Genomic DNA, 20,100 nt, shown 5'->3' with positions numbered 1-20,100 from the left:
CCAAACACCCTTAACTTTCCACCAGTAGCCAAGCGTCTGCATTTCACCACTCATTTATTCAGGTTTTTCCTTCAGTTTGTGTCTTTATTTGACCTGCACAAATTAGCATCCAGCCGGTAAATGTACAAACCTGTGTTTATGTACTATATGGGCACACTACACAAACAGACACACAGGTATCCCCTGATGTATCACCATAACATGCCAGCACAGCATTCTTAACCATATTATAAATTAAAGCACATGCAGGAGACAACTTTGATAGTTTGTGGAAACAGTTACAGTAATTCTTGATGACTGATTGGACACAGTATCATGTTGAGTGTAGTATTTGTCAGTTTGAATCTGCATATGATACAGTATATATTAAAATAAATAATAAGAGGAATTTATATTTGTATTCACAAGGCTGAATTTAAGTCAGGCCTTCTCAGCTGTCTCACCAGCAGGAACGAGGTAGCATTTTTCATCAAATGTAAGTAACCTTGGTCTTAGTGGTTGTGATTAGTGATCCTCAGAAAGTCCCTGTGCCCCCTTCCAGACCAGGTTTAACCCTAACTAGCCCCTAGTCTTGTCATATTCCAGTTAGATCCTCTCTCTGTGGTCTTTACCTCCGCTGATTCTCCCAGGCCCCACCTTAATAAACCCGCCAGCGTAAATGTCACTGGCTTCCACCTTCACATCAAAGGTCACTGTCAATAAACCTGTGTGTGTGAGCATGTGTGTGTATGTGTGTGTGTCTCAGGAAGCCCTTACCGTGTGTCCATCAGATGCAACTTTGCTTGGCTCCGCTCAGCCGTGCCTCTCACACACGTCTGTCACACACAGAGGGCTAATGAAGGCCACAGCCGCTCTCATACATGTTGATGCATTCACCATCAGCACCAGACACTGCAGCTTTTCACTTAATTTACACCCACATTTACACTTCCAGCTCAGAAATTGGATGGGACATTGATTTTCTGTTGGAAGAAGGGGGGGCAAAATGCACATATTTTTGCTTGATGTCAACTAAATCAACCATAAAAGGTAAATTGGATTTTTGTTCAAGGGTGGTACTCTCAGAACCAGTGTTGTGGGTTCAACTTCTGGCCTGTAATAACCCTCCTCACCTTTCTCTACAGTGACAGTGGTGAGGAGTACTCGGACAGTCTCAACAGTGTGCCCTCAGGGACAGCACCTTACAGACAACATGCTAACAGAAAGGTTGGTTTGCTCTAATCTCTGTTATATAAGCTGTATCAGCAAAGCATGAAAATTGAACTTCATCATCCTAAATATCTAATTTGTTTTTTTTAATGGGTTACAATGTCATATTCAGCATATTTTGAGTAAAGTGCTCCATATGTATGAAGAAAGATGATCTGTTGAGGCAATATACAAAATTGCAAGCAGAATTTAACCAGAATTTATTGTAATTTAAGTCAGAAGATTCCTATGTGCTCAATTATGTACAGCTACATTACGCCAGCCGTAGAAACGGGTAAGATTAATACCACCCCAGTAACGCTGAAACTAAGTTCATGTAATGTTCTGTTGTTCCTAATACAGTAATTTAATTTACCCTTTGGTAAAATGTCCTGGTCTCTACAGGTTTATTCTGACAGGTTTATTATTAGAGATGAAGGAAGAGGTTTTTGTATGTTTAAGTTTTGGAGAGGGAACAAAGTATGTTTTTGATAATGTAGAGTATGTGCTGTCATTCATGTTCTTCTGGACCACTGCAGCTGTACAGCTGGTACCTGATAAACAGATATGAGCTGACCACCCAATCAAATCTCTGCACAGTTTGATGTTTTTACTGTCGTTTATGTATATGTTAAGACCTGCAATGATTAGTTAATTAGGAATCTATTTTGATAATCATTAATTGTTTAAGTTTCTTTTTTTAAAGCAAAATTTGCTGGTTCGTGCTTAGTATACTGAACTTTTTTGGGTTTTCACTATTTTCTGACATTTTATGGACCAAATAATTTATCAATTAAACAATAAAATAACTGGCAGATTAGTTGATAATACAAATAATCATTAATGTGAATTGTCTAGATGTGAGTCTAGATTATGAGTGTTTCTATAACAATTTGTTGCATGGCCACTCCCTTTACTCCTGCAGTCACAAAGGTTTTCTCATCTGTGGTTGTGGGTGCTCTTTCTTTTCCATCTTCTCTCGACACCATGAAATCAATAGGCATGGACCCCTTACTCTTGTCCACATCAAACCACTCCACAGCAGGACATGGCAGCTCCAAACCCCAGAGAGATATGTCCGTCAAGAAGAGAGATGTAGAAAGGAAAGAGGGGGGCCTTTAAAGATATTCTGTCTTTTTCTCTCCTCCTCTCCTTCTCTTTTGAGAAGGAGGGGAGCAAGGTAGAAGGTGGAGAGAAAGAGAGGGTTGTTGTTGTAACTGTAACCAGGGAGCTGTCAGGACCCTTACTCTCAGATCCCCTCTAGTTTCCCCACTCCAGATCTGCTAAATGTACCCATCAGCTCCTCTGGGCTCATCGCTATGACAGCCCCGGCCCCCTCACGACGTGCTATGTCACAAACCAAAGGGTTCATCTCCCTTCTCCTCTCTGCAAGGCACCGTGTGATGAAACCTGGCACTGATCAAATCCTACCTGACCCCCGTACAAAGGAAACAGGCAGAGAGGAAGGAGCGGTCTGGTGGTGGTGGTGGGGGGGGTTTCTTCTTTGATGTCACTACAAACAATGTTGCTGTTGGGAGGTGTCACGCACAGGCACTTATGAGTGCAAATGACTATACACTCACACACACGTCACAGTGCAGGAGTGAATCAGAGCTTTCAGACAGTGATTGAACAAAGGCAGCATTTGCAAGCATCTGTCAGAAGTAATATCCTTACAGAGGAGCGTTCAATTTGAAGTCAGCTGTACACGCTCAGGTGAATTATTAAAGCACAGGGTGATTTGTCTTGTCGCGTTAAACTGAGCACACCCTGTGATCATAGTGTCATTATGAGCCGCATCTCAGGGAAGCACAACATGTCAACCGGTTGTGTTACATTAAACAGCTGCTTTTCATCGCTGTCTCTGACTTTTCTGTTCTTTCAGTCCTCCAGGTGTTCACTGATGTCAAACACAGAAGCGCCAGCAGCAGAATCTCACAAAAAACAACCCGATGTTCTGGCCCGAGGTAGGACAAGTTTTCCTTTTTCACACCGATGCAAAACTACAAAAATCTAATCGACTATTAAGTGAAGCAGGAAAAACACTCAATGTATGTACATGCTGTCGATCAGAAACAAGTACTAGGAAGTTAACAAGCTTTGTTTTTTGTTGTTGTTTTTTGTTTTTTTCAAGAACTTGACACTCCTCAATTGGTTATAAATGGAAAATGTTAATCATTCAAGTTGTTAAATATATCACAGTTTTCACTTGTGCATACACAAAAAGACACTTTTACATCCGCCTGTTAAATCCCAGCAGTAGCTTCTAAATAGGGAATTGGAGTTTTTCTGTGCACTTGTCAACTCTGAGGCGCCTGCATATATACTTCCTCCTGTTAGACGATAAACAGCATGAGCCCTGGGACCAAGGGATGAGAGGAGAGAAAAGGAGGAGGAAGAGGATGCTGATGAGGACCCAGCACTGCTCCTCCTCTTCTCTGCAGCAGCGCATAGAGTCCCTACAGCGCCACATTGACATACTGCGAAGTGCCAGGAAAGATGCTGTGCTTTCAGCCAATGAGCTGCGAAGGGCCAATGAGAAGATCATGGCGCAGCTCAACTCCCTCACTGAGAAACTCTGTAGCAGCAAGCAGCTAACACAGGTAACTTGGGGAAAAAAACTGGGAGATGAGTAAAGCAGAAAGCCAGTTGTAAGTGTTGGGAAGTTTCTTATTTGTCTATCTTTGTCTTTCTTTTTGTGGTTCTTTTGTATTTGCTCGGAGCTGAGAGTACAGCAGTAGCAGGTCCTTTGCCCTTATCATGCTTAATAAGTGTGGCTGACAGCCTACCCTCGCCTGTGGAGGTCAGCACCACAGAGCAAAAGAGAGGAGGAGAATCTCTCTTTCTCTCTCTGACTCTGCTGTTGTCTTGTCCTGCTGAATGTTTTAGTAAGCCAGTTCTCCACAACAATCTGTGTCACTGGCAGTTGCATTTCTTCAAATACGTGCACTCGTGTGCACAGACAAATACAAGGTGACTGCGCCACACACCCATTGAGTTATTTAGTACCTGCCTCCAGGTAGGAAACTCTAAAACTTGATATAGACTATAAATAAAGCACCAAGCACTTTGCCCCCTAAACAGTATCTTTCCTGTCAGGGCCTCCTTGTACACACCGACATATGTACACACACACACACACACACACACACACACACACACACACACACACACACACAGTTGTTAATCCGACGGGCAGGAGACTTCTTTTGGTGAATTCAGACATAGCAGCAGCCTGCAAAGGCGCACTGGACACCTGATTAGGTGTATGTCTGTATATTTATTGTGTGGAATAGTACAGATACAGTATATTGCACTTGTACACACAGGTCAGAGTGCAGCCCTGATAGTGTTGCTACCAAGGAAGTGGCCCTTGTGCTCCCACCCAGGCATCTGCTGGGGCCCAACCAGACCTTAGACTCAGACACCGCAGTAACGGCACATGTACACACACACACACACACACACACACAACTCGCACTGTTGTGTGAATGAGTGGACAGAGAGGGAATTGTTGTCTTCCTGTTTGTTTCCTCCTTCTTTGTGCAGTATTAATGCCACTCCTCCAGAGAAAGTTGCAGCTGACTGATTGGCCAAAGCCAGGTCTTGCTGCCCTCTCTGGAAAGGGCAAGAGGTGATGGACTTTGGACTTGTTCCAGTCGGTCCTGGCCAACTCTCCAACTAAAACACTCTGCTTGTAATTGGCTTAGGACAGCCTCCACAGGGGCCATCATGTGAGAAGTAGCATGGCAGTTTCACAGAAACTTGTTTGTGTTGCTCTGTCTCCTGATCCTTCAGCCATTCTGTCCTTCCCTTGCTGCTTCCGTCCTTGCCTCCTTCCATCATTAAGCCTTATTTCCTTATTCCTTCTTTTCTCCTGGCTTTCCCATGTGCGCCGTTTTATTCCCCTCCTCCCTATGGTATTATAAGTATGAGTATGGATTGGATTGTATGAGTTTGTATTGTGAGCTTCTAAAAGTCTTAATAACTGCGCTAATAGCTGCTATTTATACAATATTTTGCTGCTTTCAAATCTATACCATTAGAGAGGAATAGACCAGCAGTGGAGAGGTGTGATGTGCTTTGTCATGTTGCACTCAGCTCTCCATATCCCAGCCTAAGTGGAACATTTGTTTAACGGCATGGTGACAATTTCATCACTTAGTCACCAGCACCATGATGATGATCCCTCTTTGCACAGGAAAACTTTGTACCACCGAAACAGAAAGTCAGTCTGTGAACTGTGATGGATGTTTACAAGATTCACCTTCACTTTCTCCATCAGATAAGTTGTATGGAGGTTTGTTGAAAATCTGTCACATCATCTTACCACCTGTGTTTCTTGCCCTGTCTGACTTGTTGCCATATCCCGAGATTTCAACAGTTCACTTTGAGATCTAAGAATATGGCAACTATTCCTTGATCACCGAAATAATGTCCAGAAACTCCGAAAATTAGACATAATTTGTAATAAACCGGAATCATCCTTTAAGGTGTCATAAGAAGCTTAAAAAACTCAGGTGACAGATGAATCATTCCCGCGTAGTCCTTCCAAATCTAGCTCTTGACGCGTATCATCCAAATACTGGATCATTTGGTTACTAGGATTATCTACCTCACTGATTATCATTACTTCCCCTCTTACTTCACTTTTCAGTGTACTGTGACATCGCCTCGCAAATTTACAAGCTTTATCTCTTTAAGTATGGAGTGTCCTGCCCTCCTCCAACATGTAAGGGGCTGGGATTATCACAGGATTAGGGAGTGCAACAGACACGACTGACTGAACTTAAAAAGCCCCCGACATTATTTACGTTTTAAAGATTGTGACAGCACATATCACATAAAAAGTCTGGCCAGGATGAATACAAAGTGGCTGAGTTGGTACAATAAGATGTTACACTAATGTTGCTGTGGTTTATTTATGTTGACAAATTCACTTTGCTTTTCTAAATGGGCTGGCGTGTGCAGCTGTGTTTCCTTATTTATCCTAATGATCACTTGGAACAACATCAGTGAGACCACTATTCAGATGAGGGAGAGATGTGTCCACTCTTCCAGCCTAATGGACCACTAGTATATCAGTCCATGTCAGTGTCATCTCTCACCAGGGCTGAAAATGGCCTATGAAATCAAAGCCTGTCTTACAGGAAGTGTCATCAATGCCACTCTTAATTCGTGCACCACTGCCACTGCAGCCATAGTCCCACTTTTCATTCTCTACACCTCCCTCTCTCTCTATCACTCCTGCTCCTCTCTCCCCCTCTCTGGGGATATGGCATGTGCATCTTCAACAGAGCAGAGGAAACGTAAAACAAGAGGGATTCTATTAAAAGGTGTCAGCCAGCAACCAGATATCAATAACCTCCATGTATGCAGAGCAGAGAGCAAACCCCTGGGAATCTGCGGTTTCACTTGGGGGGGGTGTGTGTGTGTGTGTGTGTGTGTGTGTGTGTGGCTGTGGGGCTGTGGCTGTGGCTGTGCATGTGTTCCAGTATTTACCCCATCCATGTGTGCAGCATACATCTTCATGTATCATGTCTCCTATTTGTGCCATTAAGCATTCTTGACGTTTGATATGATACCAGTTCATCTAATTGTGGCAGTATTGAACCAAACTTACAGAGATGTGTTTATGCCCCATACTTTCTTAATAAGCAGGCAAAGAGCTTTTTTGAGCTCTACCGCACGCATGTGGTTAAAAGTGTTCACCTCAGATGCTTATGTTTAGAATCATTGATACACTACACATTGTACATGATCAGCTAGTGCCATTATCGTTCATCACTCTAAACCCAACCACTCACCAAATGCTGAACTCCCTCTGTCCCAAAGTGCTCTCTGATTCTGCAGGATGGCTTTATTATGCATGCCAATCACTGTGAGAATTAGGCCCTATTGACCGGACAACAGCATCATCTTTTTCCTAATTAGCATAAGAAAGGAGTTTTTATCACAGACGAGATATTAAAGCTGAGCCTGTAGCTCTCCCGTGGCTTACACATACACGATTTCTAACATATTGTGTTTACTTTGTGTCTGCATTTATCATATTCATGTAAATTGAATTTAAAATAAAGACCTGTGTAAATCAGATGATTTTTTTCTTATTAGTACACTAATACAGTCTTGCATTGTAAAGCAGAGAAGGCAGGGTTTTGATTTGACTCAGTATATCGTGTTTCCCACTACTTTTTAATTCTCACCATAACTATAACACAAATATAGGTTTTCTAGGTTTGATAACAGTAGACAAACTTTTGTTTTTAGTTGTGCTATCATCAGCAGTAGCCTAGCCCCACTAACTCAAGTGTCTGTTGGTCAATCTGCAGAAGCTGACCTCTGACCTGGCTGGTGTGGAGAGGCAGAAAAAGGTTCTGGAGATGGAGTTGGAGCAGTGGAGGCAGATCACATTCCCCCAGCAAACTGCACCACCACCACCAGCACCTGTAAACGCAGAGTGTTCCTGCCAGGGCAGAACCGTGCCCGCCCCAACTGACCCTGCCCACCAGGCTCTCGAGGCTGAGGTCAAACAACTTCAAGCCAGACTTAAGGTTAGTTGGTGTAAGTTACAAATATAACTCCAGTGTTAATGAATTTCCCTCATGCTTTGTCTTATTATTCACGCCTTATAAAGAGATAAGTCTCTTAATAGGATGATTGTATTAAAGATTGTGTTCATTTTTGTGCACTATGAAGCTTGAATGGACAGAATAATGAATAATCATAGAAGAGTATTAATGCTATTTGGCTCAAAAAAATCTTTTGTAGAGAAACACTAGTCATTTTTCTATGTACTGTGATACATGAAGCAAGATTGTGTTCAAAAGCAAGAAAACCTAATTTGTGAATTTTGCACATTTTAGTTTGAATTTTCTTTTTGTTGCCATTTTGTTACTGACTATGCAGTACCGAACAGTATTGGATTACACATGCATTTATGTTTTTTAGTTAGAAAAAAAACATTTCCCTGATATTTTTTCTAACATCAATATTTCTGAGTCACTTTAATATCTCACTGGTTTGAACACCCCGTAGTCCTTGAGGAGTTTAGAAACTCTGAAAGAAACTCTGTCAAGGTTTTACTTTCAAATCATGGTGGTTAAAAAAACACAGACTCTTGAGCCTTTCGATTTACACTTGACATCACCTGAAATTGCATGTGATTTCAACAAGAATTAGCATTTCTTATCATTTGATCTTATTATGGAGTACCTGTCAGAAAGACGAGAAATGAGGAATAACAGTAGAGACGTGCCCTACATCATAGGGAATAAGGTGTAAGTGGTACCACAGTATTATCACCCTCTCCACAGCCAGCTCATCAGTGTCACCAAGCAGATTGCTGCTGTCGTTACACACAGCCGCGGAAGTCATGTCAAGTGACACCAAAAGGGAGAGGCGAGGGATGCACCGTGGGGGTGCGCACACTGAGTGAGTGCATTGTCAAAGGCTCGTACTAGTGCAGTTCCCACAAGACACACATAGCTCTTTAAATCAAAGTGAACATGCACATTCAAATATCCATCAGTCTTATGATCAGAAGCCAATCTGTCATCGTGAGCCATATATCTCTGATACTCATAAAGAGTGTGTAGTTTACAAAAATCTCAGCAGTATCGCTAGTTTATATGCAATGAAAGCATTGTTAATGACTGGCATATGTACAAAAATATTATTAATATTAACAAAATGTTTGCTGCTGGGTTTTTTAAAAATCTGTTAATAAGCATATTAGTCAGATCCCCATTGAAATATATTCAGTAGCATAGGGCTACAAATTGTTATTTTTCCTAATTACTCCCCTTATCTCATCCACTTTGAAAAATACAGTTTTCCTCTTAACCTCTTTTAGCACCTTCCACCCTCCCGCTGTAACTATAATGAGGAGGCATGCTGTGCCTGACCTGTCATCAGCCATGTCGTGAAAACCTTCCCCACCCCCTATCGCACACACTCAAACACATTAACAAACACACACACGCCGTGTGCCCTCCCCCCAGAATGCAAGTGCGGAGGTCACAAGGCAGGTGGCAGCTAACAAAGCCCTGCGAGGCCAACTCCAGGAGAACGAAGACAAGCTCCGCCAGCTGCAGGACAAGTTAGTTTCACACCTTTCTCCTCATTACTATTACTTCTTTCTCTTTGTGTTCCTTTCTTCCTGATGCTCTGCAGTACAGCTCTTACTTTACCTTTTGTATTTTTGTATCCCTCTCTCTGTCTTTGTCTCTCCATCTCACTGTGTCTCTGTCTGCATGTTTGCACATTCTGTACAGCTCTCATCTGTAGTGTTTGATTCCACCATGTGGCAGCACTCTGTCTGCTGCACTCCACTTAATGCATGCTTCTCCTCTGCATGAATCATTTGTCAAATTATGCATGTTCTCATGAGCGAGTGTATAAAAATGACTGAAGGAATTAGTGTGTATGCACATGTGTGCATGTGGGTGTCTTGTGTGTCATGTAGTGTGGTGTTGCTTATGTGGGTAGCTGATGTGGACTGCTGATCAAAGCAGTGTATTGATTGTTTGTGTGCCGCAGGAGGGGCCATCTTGGCCCATGACACTAAAACCCACACAATATCGCTCTGGCCTGTGGGCCACAAGCCCTAATGAGTTACATGGTTCACCTACTGTAGCACTTGCTGCATTACACAGTCAGAATGTATAGCTATAAACAATTCACTCAGGGAAACTAAGGATGTGGAACAGTGTTGTGAAAGGCATATATCATCATCCTGCATTAGGAATCTCATCTTTGAACTGGGAGAAAGTACAATGAACGACTTGGCTTTCCTCCCTCTCGTTCTTTTTGTCTAGTATGCTGTGTCCTCTGCCTGCCATTCTCAATAATACATCCAGGGCATGTGTACAATCACAGTGGGTATGTGACCAAAGCACAGCGGATCACAGCCAGACAGAGTGAACATCCCTTAGCTGAGTTTCCACGACAGCCTCAGCCTCTCTTCAGGCTCTTGTCACACACTCACTCACTCACTCACTCACTCACTCACACACACACACAAACTCGCCATCTCTTCTAGCCTACCACTCCATTTGCCTCCATGGAGGGACCCCTTCTCAGAATGAAAGACATGTCTAGACGTCTCTGAAATATACATCTCAGCACACACACAGGGAGCAAGGCTGCTTCGCCTTAAAGAAGAGAAGGGGGAAAAAAAGAAATGAATTTCAAAGTACACCGGCATGTCCTCAGTCAATATCCGGCACTATGGCCCTGCCTTATTTATGAAGTTGCTTCTTTCATCTTTAGCCCTGTTGTCTATCAGCCACATGAAACGTCCACCCGCACTTCATTCTTAACAAGATACACAGAAATATGTGCTCTTGCGCTCTCTCACGCACACACTTCAGACCACTGACTGTTATCATTACAATACACGCATGTTTGATGAACAATATTGCCAACAAGCTCAGAACAAAGGGAACAAACGTGTGAGTGATCGGGATAGAGTTTGAATTCTTTCTCTCTTTCCGCTAACACTCATAAATAGAGATCACACGCTACAGCAGAAGCGCCATATTCTTTTTTATCCTCTATTCTTTTTGGGGTGCAGAAGGAGTGAACATCTAAAATAAATGTTGTCGATCTAATTGCCATTAGCACTGGGGCAGAGGGAGCTGCCGGGGCTCTTATTGCTGCTCTCCGTCTTTAAGTCAACAACAGACAGTCATCTGAAAGGTTCAATATGGGTTTTCTCATTAATGGCCAAATCCATGGGGTAACCAGCCAGCGCTACTTCCCCCCAAAGTCCCCAGGCTAGACTCCCCTCTCATTTAATTTAATGTCACTCCAATAGGACAAGCTCACATTTATTTAGCCAGTCTGCCCTTAGGCATTCATCCACCTAGGGAGACAGGGACATTTACTTACACGAAAGCATTTGCTCTAGTGTTGCGTCATCTGTTTATTTAAAACACACAAGCTGATGATGCATGTGGGAGATAAGAAATCCACTACATCTTTGAAATAAAAAAAAAAAACGGCAGAAACCATTTTAATTAACTGCATCCTTATGATCTTTATTCTATTTGTTCCAAATCCCCAAGGTATAGACAACCATGAAAAATGCCTCATATTTGCCTTTTATGAAAACAGAATAAAACATGCTAACATACTGAGCCCATTTAAAAAAAAAAAGGCCTTGCTATGATATGGTTCTACAGAATGCCTGGAATATTAAACATGTCAATACAGCAGGTTATTGATATAGGAAGTGACATGTGCATGTTTGCAACAGTTAAGACATGAACAGTTTACAATACGACCTTGCCTCTTCAGGGAAGTGTGATCAGCACAGTACAGAACACAAACAAACAACACTTTTCAGAGCATATTCCCTCCATAATCAGTCTCTCCCAAGCCATGTTCCCCTGCTGATGTGTTTTATATGTGACTGGTGCAACACTGAGCTGAAAATAACAAACATTTAAATACTTGATTGCAGTGTTTCAAGTAGTGTCACTGCTGATTCGAAATGTCGTTTGTCAAAAAGGACTCCCCAGTCACACTTAGTGCGGCATTCCCCGCCAGAGCACTTGTTCTAATATATGCCAGTTAGAATTATATATGCATCCTTATTTCACCCCCCCTCCACTTACCCAAACAGCATGCCAGTGTATTTAGTTGTCATAATGAGCTGTCATGCCTGATGCACTGCATGGGGACACTGTGCCTGCCAGCTTTGTGTGTGTGTGTGTGTGTGTGGGTGTGGGTGTTTGTGTCTGTCTGTGTGTGCGTTTGTTCTGCTATGTAGATGATTTATGTGATTGTATGTCTATGCACAAATACGAATTTCTGTGTAGAATTCATACTCATTTATGCTTTATACAATATTTATGTGTTTGTGTGTCTGAGATTCTTTTGTATCTTTTCAGGGCGAGTCACACAGAGCGAGATGTGAACATGAAAAGGCAGCTGGTGGAGGACCTGAAGACGAGGCTGAAGTTCCTGCAGGAGATGGAGAAAAGTTACAAAGGACAATTAGAGGAGCTAGAGAAGAAGGTACACACAATACATCACATCACAGCTGATGCCATCATCATAACGTCCCATTAGTTTGATGCTCTTTGGTAGAATGACATAGAAAACTAGGTATTGTAGTGCTCAGCATTTCTATTAGCCCAGAGATTTTGTCTTCTGGATGACTAAAGGAAATCCATCTGCAGTTATAGTTGTGTTTTTTATAGAATAGATAGGTGTTAACTTTGTTGATTTGACTGAAAATGAATACCCAGTGGGGTCTAAAATTCTGAGACCACTTTCCCATTCAAGTAAATAACTGAAGTCAGGGTTCTTTCCTGCATAGAGAATTAAGAGGCAGCCGCCTCCGTCAAATTTCGCCTACTTGTTTTCTCGTTACTCGGTGGATTAGACATTTGTGACTGCAATTGCGGCTCTATGCCACTACGGCAATGTAGCGGCACTGTATCGTAATCCGTGCATTAGGCAGAGCCATCCGAAATTGCCAAAGAAGAAGAACACTTCCACGCTGGATTTTCTGCCTGCAGAAGGAGGCTGCAACCTGATTTTGCTGCTATTCAAACAAGTGAATATTGTCTCTTTTACACCCGAGCACACCCAGCTTCTTGAAAAGTTTCCCTAAATTAATGTTACATCTCATCGTGTATGTTTTTTTTTTTTTGTTTGTTTGTTTTTTGGGTTTTTTTGCAGAAATGTTTGTTATTTTAAAAAGAGTTTGCAAGGAGGAGAATCACGAGGACAGGTGAAACAGTGCAGAGTGCAGACATCATTAGTTCTTATAATATGGAAAAAGTTAATTCACTGACAAGATATGGTTCATTTGTCAGGACTGAAAGTAGGCCTATTTCTCAGCCAATCCTAGAAGTGTATAACTTAAGTGTCTCTATAGAAAAAAGAAGTGCAGTACCCCTACCCCTTTGTTCTACTTTGTTCTTACAGTCTGGTTTTGTTTTTGCTCTACCTCTTTCCAGGTGAAGACTTTATCAGAAGAGGCCTCCAACAGGAAGGCCTTCATTGAATCTCTAAAAAGAAGACTGAATGTTGCAACCACAGAGAAAAATCAGTATGAGGCCTCCTGTACAAAACTAAAAGAGGACCTGGAAAAAAAGGTTGGAGCCAAACTGTTGGTTCTTACTCAGATCATATAAGGAACATTTGAAATGTTGCATCACAACAGTGTTTTGGATAAATTTAGTAAGTTGTTTTGTGCACTTTGCACAATGAAAGGCAAGTTTTGTTCAGTATCTGACCTTTATAATTATCTCCTTTGTACCTGTGCACTGTTACAGTACTTTACACCCCAGCTGTAACATTTCAGTCTGCTTTTTACATAATGAATATAGCATATTTCACCCCCTTTGACTTTTTAATGATTATCGTTGTACAACTTTGAATCACAGAGGATAAAATAAATTGGCACTCATCTACAGAAAGAGACTCAAATGTCAAAGTTAAACAAAGATTCAAAATTGTAAAACAATCAAATGATTAGAATGCATTGTTTTTGTGATGACAGCACCCTTAAAATTATTCTAACAATCCTGGTGAAAATTGGTGCAGTCTCTGTGTGGCTTTCACCTCAACCAGTAGGCGTCACTAAAATCAGAAAATTTCAAATTGTGCCAGTACTACAATTCCCGTGTCCCATGTCTTTGGAGATATTCTGTTTTTCCCAAAACAAATATATTTAGCTTTTAGCTGACCAGCTGCTATTTTTCTTTACAGGAACAGCGCATACATGCCCTACAGGCTCGTGTAGGAGCCAGTGAACAGGCTTTGGCTGCACTGCAACAGACAGCCACTGAGCAAATGGAGGGGTTGACCCAGCAGAGCTCCCATGCCTTGGACAGGCTTCAGAGACAGCTAGGCACAGCCTACTCCCAGCTGGAGCAGCTTCATTCTTTCATCAAGGTAATGTATGAAAGGGGCAAGGGATTAAAGGCCGAGAGTCCAGAGTTTGACCAGTTAAATCATTTAAAGGTGTTATTTGTAAGTTTTCTTTGCCGCCAAACATGGTTTCTTGCTGGGAGCAGGTTGTGGTGATTGCCACCTGACAAGAGCTTCGGCCATTGTTACATTAACAAGAAAAGAGGTTATGATACGCCCTCTGAGCTGCACTACATCTCCTGGGCAGATAAGAGGCCACAGTGAGTCGCTATAAGAAAGTGACACAACCGCCCTTGACTAGCTGGTTAGCATGTTCATTTCAGTGGAATAAAATATGCAATAGAGACAAGAATTGATATTCATGTTGCTTTCCACCTCTGGAGAGAGCTCTTGCTGAGTAAAGGACTGAAGTTTGATACCGAACTCGCAACATTTCTTGTAGGCCGGTAAGTAAAGAGTGGTTAATGCTTGCTATGTAGCAATAGCAAAACTTACAAATAGCTCCTATAAAGGGGACCTCCAGGTCTATATTTTTAATGTGGGCCTCCATTGGGGTATCATTACATGATTCACAGTTCAGAAAGTCCTAACAGGCATTAATAGCTCAGGCCTCCTTAAGAGGCCTCCTTAAAAGCTCACTTTCTTCTCATTAGCTGAACGTCCAGAATCCTGCCGAGGGGCAGCACACCAACCGTTTGTGAGCTTCATCCTCAAAGGTGTGGAGATTGAGAAAGCCAAGCTCTCAAGGAATTTTTTTGGGGTCCTGGTTTAAGTTCAGCCTGGGTCTTTGATAGCATATGTGTACTGAGAGACAAGAAGGATTGCTGGGTCTGTTGATGCAGAAGTGAAAACTTGGGAGTTGGATGAATTTAGGAATGCCATGGAGAAGACCTTTTAAATTGCCTTTTAGGATACTGTTGAACTTTCAGATAGGAGGGAGAGGTAGGGCTGACCTTGCTTAGGCTGTTCTTTTTGGGTACAAGTCAGTAGTCCGAAAGCTCTGCACTGACAAGTTGCAAGGGGTTAATGAGATTCACCCTTACATTGTTGTACCTCTTCAATGTCCCTCTCCCTGCTTTTTGCCAATGTTTGGCTTCATTAAACACTGACTTCCCACATGCACTGGGGTGGATTGCAGTCTAGGCATGATGTGAATCAGCACCTCTGATGCCATTGTTAGAAAATAAACAACTGAATTGACAAGATGCCATCAATAAAGTGTTGTACCACACTGTTGTGGGGAGGAGGGAGCTGCATCTCAAGGCAAGGTTCTCAGTTTACCTGTCGTTTATCATTCCAGACCCTAACTATGGTGATGAGCCTAATGACCTAAAGATAAGCTGCTCATTTAATAACCACAAAGATGGTCAGAAGTAGTTCAGAGTGGAAGCAATGTTCTTTAAAATTGAAAGGAACCAGTTTAGATGGTTCAAGCATCTGATCAAGACATCTGCAGGATGCCTCCCTGATGTATTCTGGGCATGTCCGGCGAGGAGGACACCCAGATCCAGAACACACTGGAGGTGTTACACGTGGCCTGGGCAAGCCTTAGGATCCCCCAGGAGCAGCTCGGGGGTGTAGCTAGGGGAAATGATGTCAGCACAACCCTGCTTAGCCTGCAGCCACCACAACCGGTTCTTCTATGAATTTCAGGTGGTGGTTGGATGTGTATATGTGCCATTATGCATGTGCACTTTGTTACAGTGTGTAAGGAGACACAGGCCATTACTGTGAGACTACTGTGTGCCCAGTGGGAATTGGCACCACTGCCTTTGTGTAGGCCCTAATCCATCACCTTGAGGTGTGTTTGTGTGTATGTGTCAGTCTATGTGTGTCTGGCAGAGACTGATAAAGACTGTCCATCAACTTTGTTCAGCTGACGCCTGTCTGTCAAAGCGGGAAAGGGCTTGGCAGAGATAGATAGTCGTAGCAGTATATTTGCACATAGACATCAATCAAGTGGCAGATTACGGAAACAGTTTAGTGGCCATTTCCCATTGTTTTGTCTTCACAAGCCAGACATATTAGAAGTTACTGCAACAATTCTTGTTCTTTTATGACTCACTTGCACCTGAGAAACATTTGAGGTGGATAGGATTTGTTTTTATCATCCACCTCCCTTTTCCAGCCTCTGATTTCTTTCACACAACTAAAGCTTTCATTTTCTTTTTTCTTCTCCGTCGTTTTTCTGCATGCACACACACAAGCATTCATATAGCAAGTAAGACACACATGCATGCAAATTTACATGTAACCAAAAATAGAAGCTGAATTACATTTGGAAACACACACGTGCATAGAAATACAGTTCACGCTCGTAGAACTCCTCTCCTACATTCCCATAACCCTAGGCTGGTGGGGCCATTGTGTTGTTGTTGAGGATTCACATCATTGTTTGTCTCCCCCTGGCTCCTGTGATCCCCTATAAGAACACCAAGCCCTTTGATTGGACTGCCTGACGTCCGGAGGAGATTTACTCTTGTCATGTATTGATCAGGACTGGAGGGCTGCGCATGTGTGTGTATAGATGTGTCTGTGTGTGTGTCTTTATGAGCTTGTTTTTTTTTTTTTTAGTTCTTTGTGCCTGTATGTGCTGTGTGTGTGTATATGTGCGTGGAGATTTTTTTTTTATTGTGTGCCAGCAAACCCTTTTGGCCCCTGCACACGCCCCAGGCTGTAAGCACTGCTGTTGAACTGCTAAACAGTGGCCCTGCATGTAGTGACTACTCCACAGCACACATACAAACACACACACACACACACACACACACACACACACACACACACTGGTGGTAGTTCTCTAACACAGAATATTTTGGCTTGTCATCCCTGCTGAAAACTACAAGATTGTGTGGATTTATATATATAAATGTATTAGTATTTTTAATTACATGGACTAGGTGTGGGTCTCTCAATGAATAATATTTTTATGTATGATTACTTCATATACGTTTCATATACCTGTAAAAGGTGCTTCCCTAATTCACCATCTCACTCAAATTTGGCTGAATTAACTCTTTTTTTTTTACATCAGTGCCTGCATAATCTCACAAAATTGAAGTGTTTTTTCCTCCCGTTCTGCTCTTTATGTTTTTGAAAGGCCCTTTGTGTCCTCATGTGCATGGAGAGGTTCAGAGGTAGCTAGTTATTAAAGAGGATGTCTTTTAGCTGCTCATTTGATCCTCATCTCCATGCCCTAATCCTCGTCCTGTCTAAATTGGCCCTCTGGCTGTAGTGATTTTGGTACTAGCAAGGCTAAGAGCTCTTAACAAACACACAGACACGTACACATTAACACACACAACACCTTCTGTGTATGCATTTGAATAGCTTGTGTGTTGTGTGTGTGTGTGTCTGTGGTTACAAACTCTCCCTCCCTCCCTCTTTTGGTCTCTCCCAGGGCTGAGAATGAGTGATAAATTCACCCCTTAATCTCTGTCTGGATTATTTCCACATGCAGGGTTTAGGTCAATTGAATGTAACCCTTGACTAGTGACAGTGAATATCTATTAGGCTGTAAATAAAAGAATAGGATATCCAACTGTTAGTTAATGAGCTGTATATTCCTTAAGGGTAAACACAGCTCTCAGATCACCAAAAAGAGCTAAAGCTGCCTTCCTTTGACGATGGACGATGGTTATGATTTCTGCTCGTCGTCTTTAATCAGTGCTATTCTGCTTATTTTACACCGAAGACCTAGTGCTAGTAGTCCTATTACCCAGAAGGAATCAGTCGAAGCCAACTGGACCTGCTGACTTGGATGACTGTGAATTTTAACAGACAAGTCATAGTTTTCTTGATTTATTGAGTTCAATCTGCCATGAGCTGATTTATATATACCATTGTTTTACCTTTTCTATATCCTATTATTTTAATCTGTATGGGTTTTGTATAATCTGTTGTTTTTTTTTGAATGTCCCATTTTAATGTCTGAGTATGTGTATATTTGTGTATATTCATTGCTAATAGACAAACTGCAACACTCCACTTACTGTAAGCTGCAGGCCTCCAACTACTCACTCAGCACTTTCCTGTGAGAACCACCACAGGTTTTCTGAAGTGCACCTGGTCCACCTGTGTGAAATTAAGAGGGGAGTGGAAATGTTTTTTGCTATTCAACATTGTTCATGTGTGATTACCCTTGTTACCGTAATGCACTTGAGTGTTTTCATATGTTTGTACTTATGTTTGTGTACGTGCCTGTACATTGTACTTCTTGCTTGCTTGGTTGTACTGTGCAATAACCAAGAGCAAGTTGTAATTTTTTTTTTTTTGTTGTTGTTTTTGTGTACCGCAAGTTCTCCTGTCTCTAGCTTTCCCTCCTCTCACCATCTATTCCAAGGTCAGCTTTTCAGCAGGCTTACAAGGGAATGATACAGAAGATTATTGCCTCGATCAATAAGCTCAAAATGAAGCAAAGGGGAGTTTACTTTATTGACTTTCTCGTGTACAGTGGCAGTTTTAACATTTAATTGTCTCTCTGTATTTAGAGCAAACTCCCATTTAGTGCCCGACAACTGTGCCATCCCAGGCCTTCCTCGTCTCACTTGCCATTCACTCGGGCACCATTTGAAACAGCCCCTCATAGCTTAATTATTAACAGTGTTATGCTGCCCTGTTGTACTGTGAGACATTCAGAAAGCAAATAAATAAATGAATGGCTGTATTTTCAGTAGCTCTCTGTCTTTCTCTCTCTGATGCATGATTCTCTGTCTGTGGAGATTTTAGCAAAACTTGGGGTGTGTTTGATATCAAAGCTGTGTTCCCTCAGCTTTCAATCGACAGGGCAACAAACCCTCAGGTCCATATTCCTACAAGGGAGCGTGAGGCGAAACCGAAGAGAATCTGAGTGTGTCAAACTCAATATTCCTCCATAATGTACTAGGCCTCTCTGGCGCATGCTTGATCAATTTCATTTATTCATCTGTCAGGCAGAGCTATCCCTCTTGTTTTTCCATATCCATTTCATCATCCTCTTCTTTTTTTATTCCTTCTCCTCCTCCTCCTTCAGGCCCTGGCCAGTGAAATACTTTTAGACGTTCAAGAGGTCAAGCAGCAGTTGATGAAGAGGAGGAGGTTGAGGCAGGCCAACACTGTGGCAGTAAAGGGCGGCCTCTCAGCCAAGTCTATGATCAAAGCCAAGTCCATCGCTGCCTCCATCCTCAATATGTCAGAGAATGATCTTGCAGACATAATGGACACTGATCAGGTAAGACCAAGGGACAGTGGGTCAACATGTTATACAAATGCTAACTTGAGGATCTATATCAAGTCTAGATTATGCCCACAGCACTCAACATACCTATAATAGATTTTCTGTACTGTAAAATTTTGAAGCATCCTGAAGTTTTCAGGGGGTTTTGCTTAGTGATTGCACCAGAGGACCTGGAAAGACATTATATCATCAACATTGATTTGTAGTGTTGTGTATCTTCTTTGTCAATTGAGACTAAATGAGTGGCAAGGAGCTACAGTAACTTTGACCTAACCTCTGGGAACAGATGCGGTAGATTAGCATTGGTGGAGAGGGGAGGAAATAAGGGGAAGCAGAAGCCTTCTGTTCTTAGTTCATTTCACCTGTACCTAATGGTATCTAGCCTTGCTGAAAATCTCTGCTTCCGTCTGACCTTCTCTTATTGATGAGTAGATACATGTGGGCAAGTAAGCAAGGCTGAACACCAAGTAATGTTTTGTAAAGGTGAACCACACACCAAGGCATGTCCCCAATACATTGGGAAGTTGCAGTGCAACAGAGAAGAATGTGGCTTCATGTTTAAAGCTGGTGTTCTTGCTCTCAACAAGATCAAAAACCTGTCAATACCTGCAGCACCTGTCAACTTGTTATAAGATTTAATATGACACAAGTTGAGTAAGTACAACTCTTTTCTTACTGGTGAAAACAACCATTGAACTGAAAATTCTTGCTATTGACTGTTATTTGCTTGCTCAAAGTCTGAGTTTCATACTCTTTTCTAACTTGGTGGGACCATAGATCATACGCAGTCGTGTCATCAATTAGCA

The 20,100-nt window shown here is 42.1% G+C and overlaps 1 protein-coding gene across 1 annotated transcript in view; it reads left to right on the top strand.

Annotated features, from left to right (window-relative positions):
• Positions 1–20,100, top strand: part of cntln (centlein, centrosomal protein) — an 80,652-nt gene that overhangs the window by 47,350 nt on the left and 13,202 nt on the right. The window contains exons 17-25 of the mRNA XM_023428191.2: positions 1,125–1,206; positions 3,074–3,155; positions 3,529–3,791; positions 7,521–7,742; positions 9,192–9,289; positions 12,087–12,213; positions 13,164–13,301; positions 13,918–14,103; positions 19,091–19,288. Of these exons, the coding sequence (XP_023283959.1) occupies positions 1,125–1,206; positions 3,074–3,155; positions 3,529–3,791; positions 7,521–7,742; positions 9,192–9,289; positions 12,087–12,213; positions 13,164–13,301; positions 13,918–14,103; positions 19,091–19,288 (1,396 nt within the window). The remainder of the gene's footprint in view (positions 1–1,124; positions 1,207–3,073; positions 3,156–3,528; positions 3,792–7,520; positions 7,743–9,191; positions 9,290–12,086; positions 12,214–13,163; positions 13,302–13,917; positions 14,104–19,090; positions 19,289–20,100) is intronic.

Source organism: Seriola lalandi, unplaced genomic scaffold (genome assembly GCF_002814215.2).
Source record: "Seriola lalandi dorsalis isolate HSWRI2012SDOR001 ecotype SW California unplaced genomic scaffold, Sedor1 jcf7180002054872, whole genome shotgun sequence".
Classification (NCBI taxonomy): domain Eukaryota; kingdom Metazoa; phylum Chordata; class Actinopteri; order Carangiformes; family Carangidae; genus Seriola; species Seriola lalandi.
The sequence above is the reverse complement of the archived record's forward strand: the minus strand, read 5'-3'. Positions and strand labels throughout refer to the sequence as shown.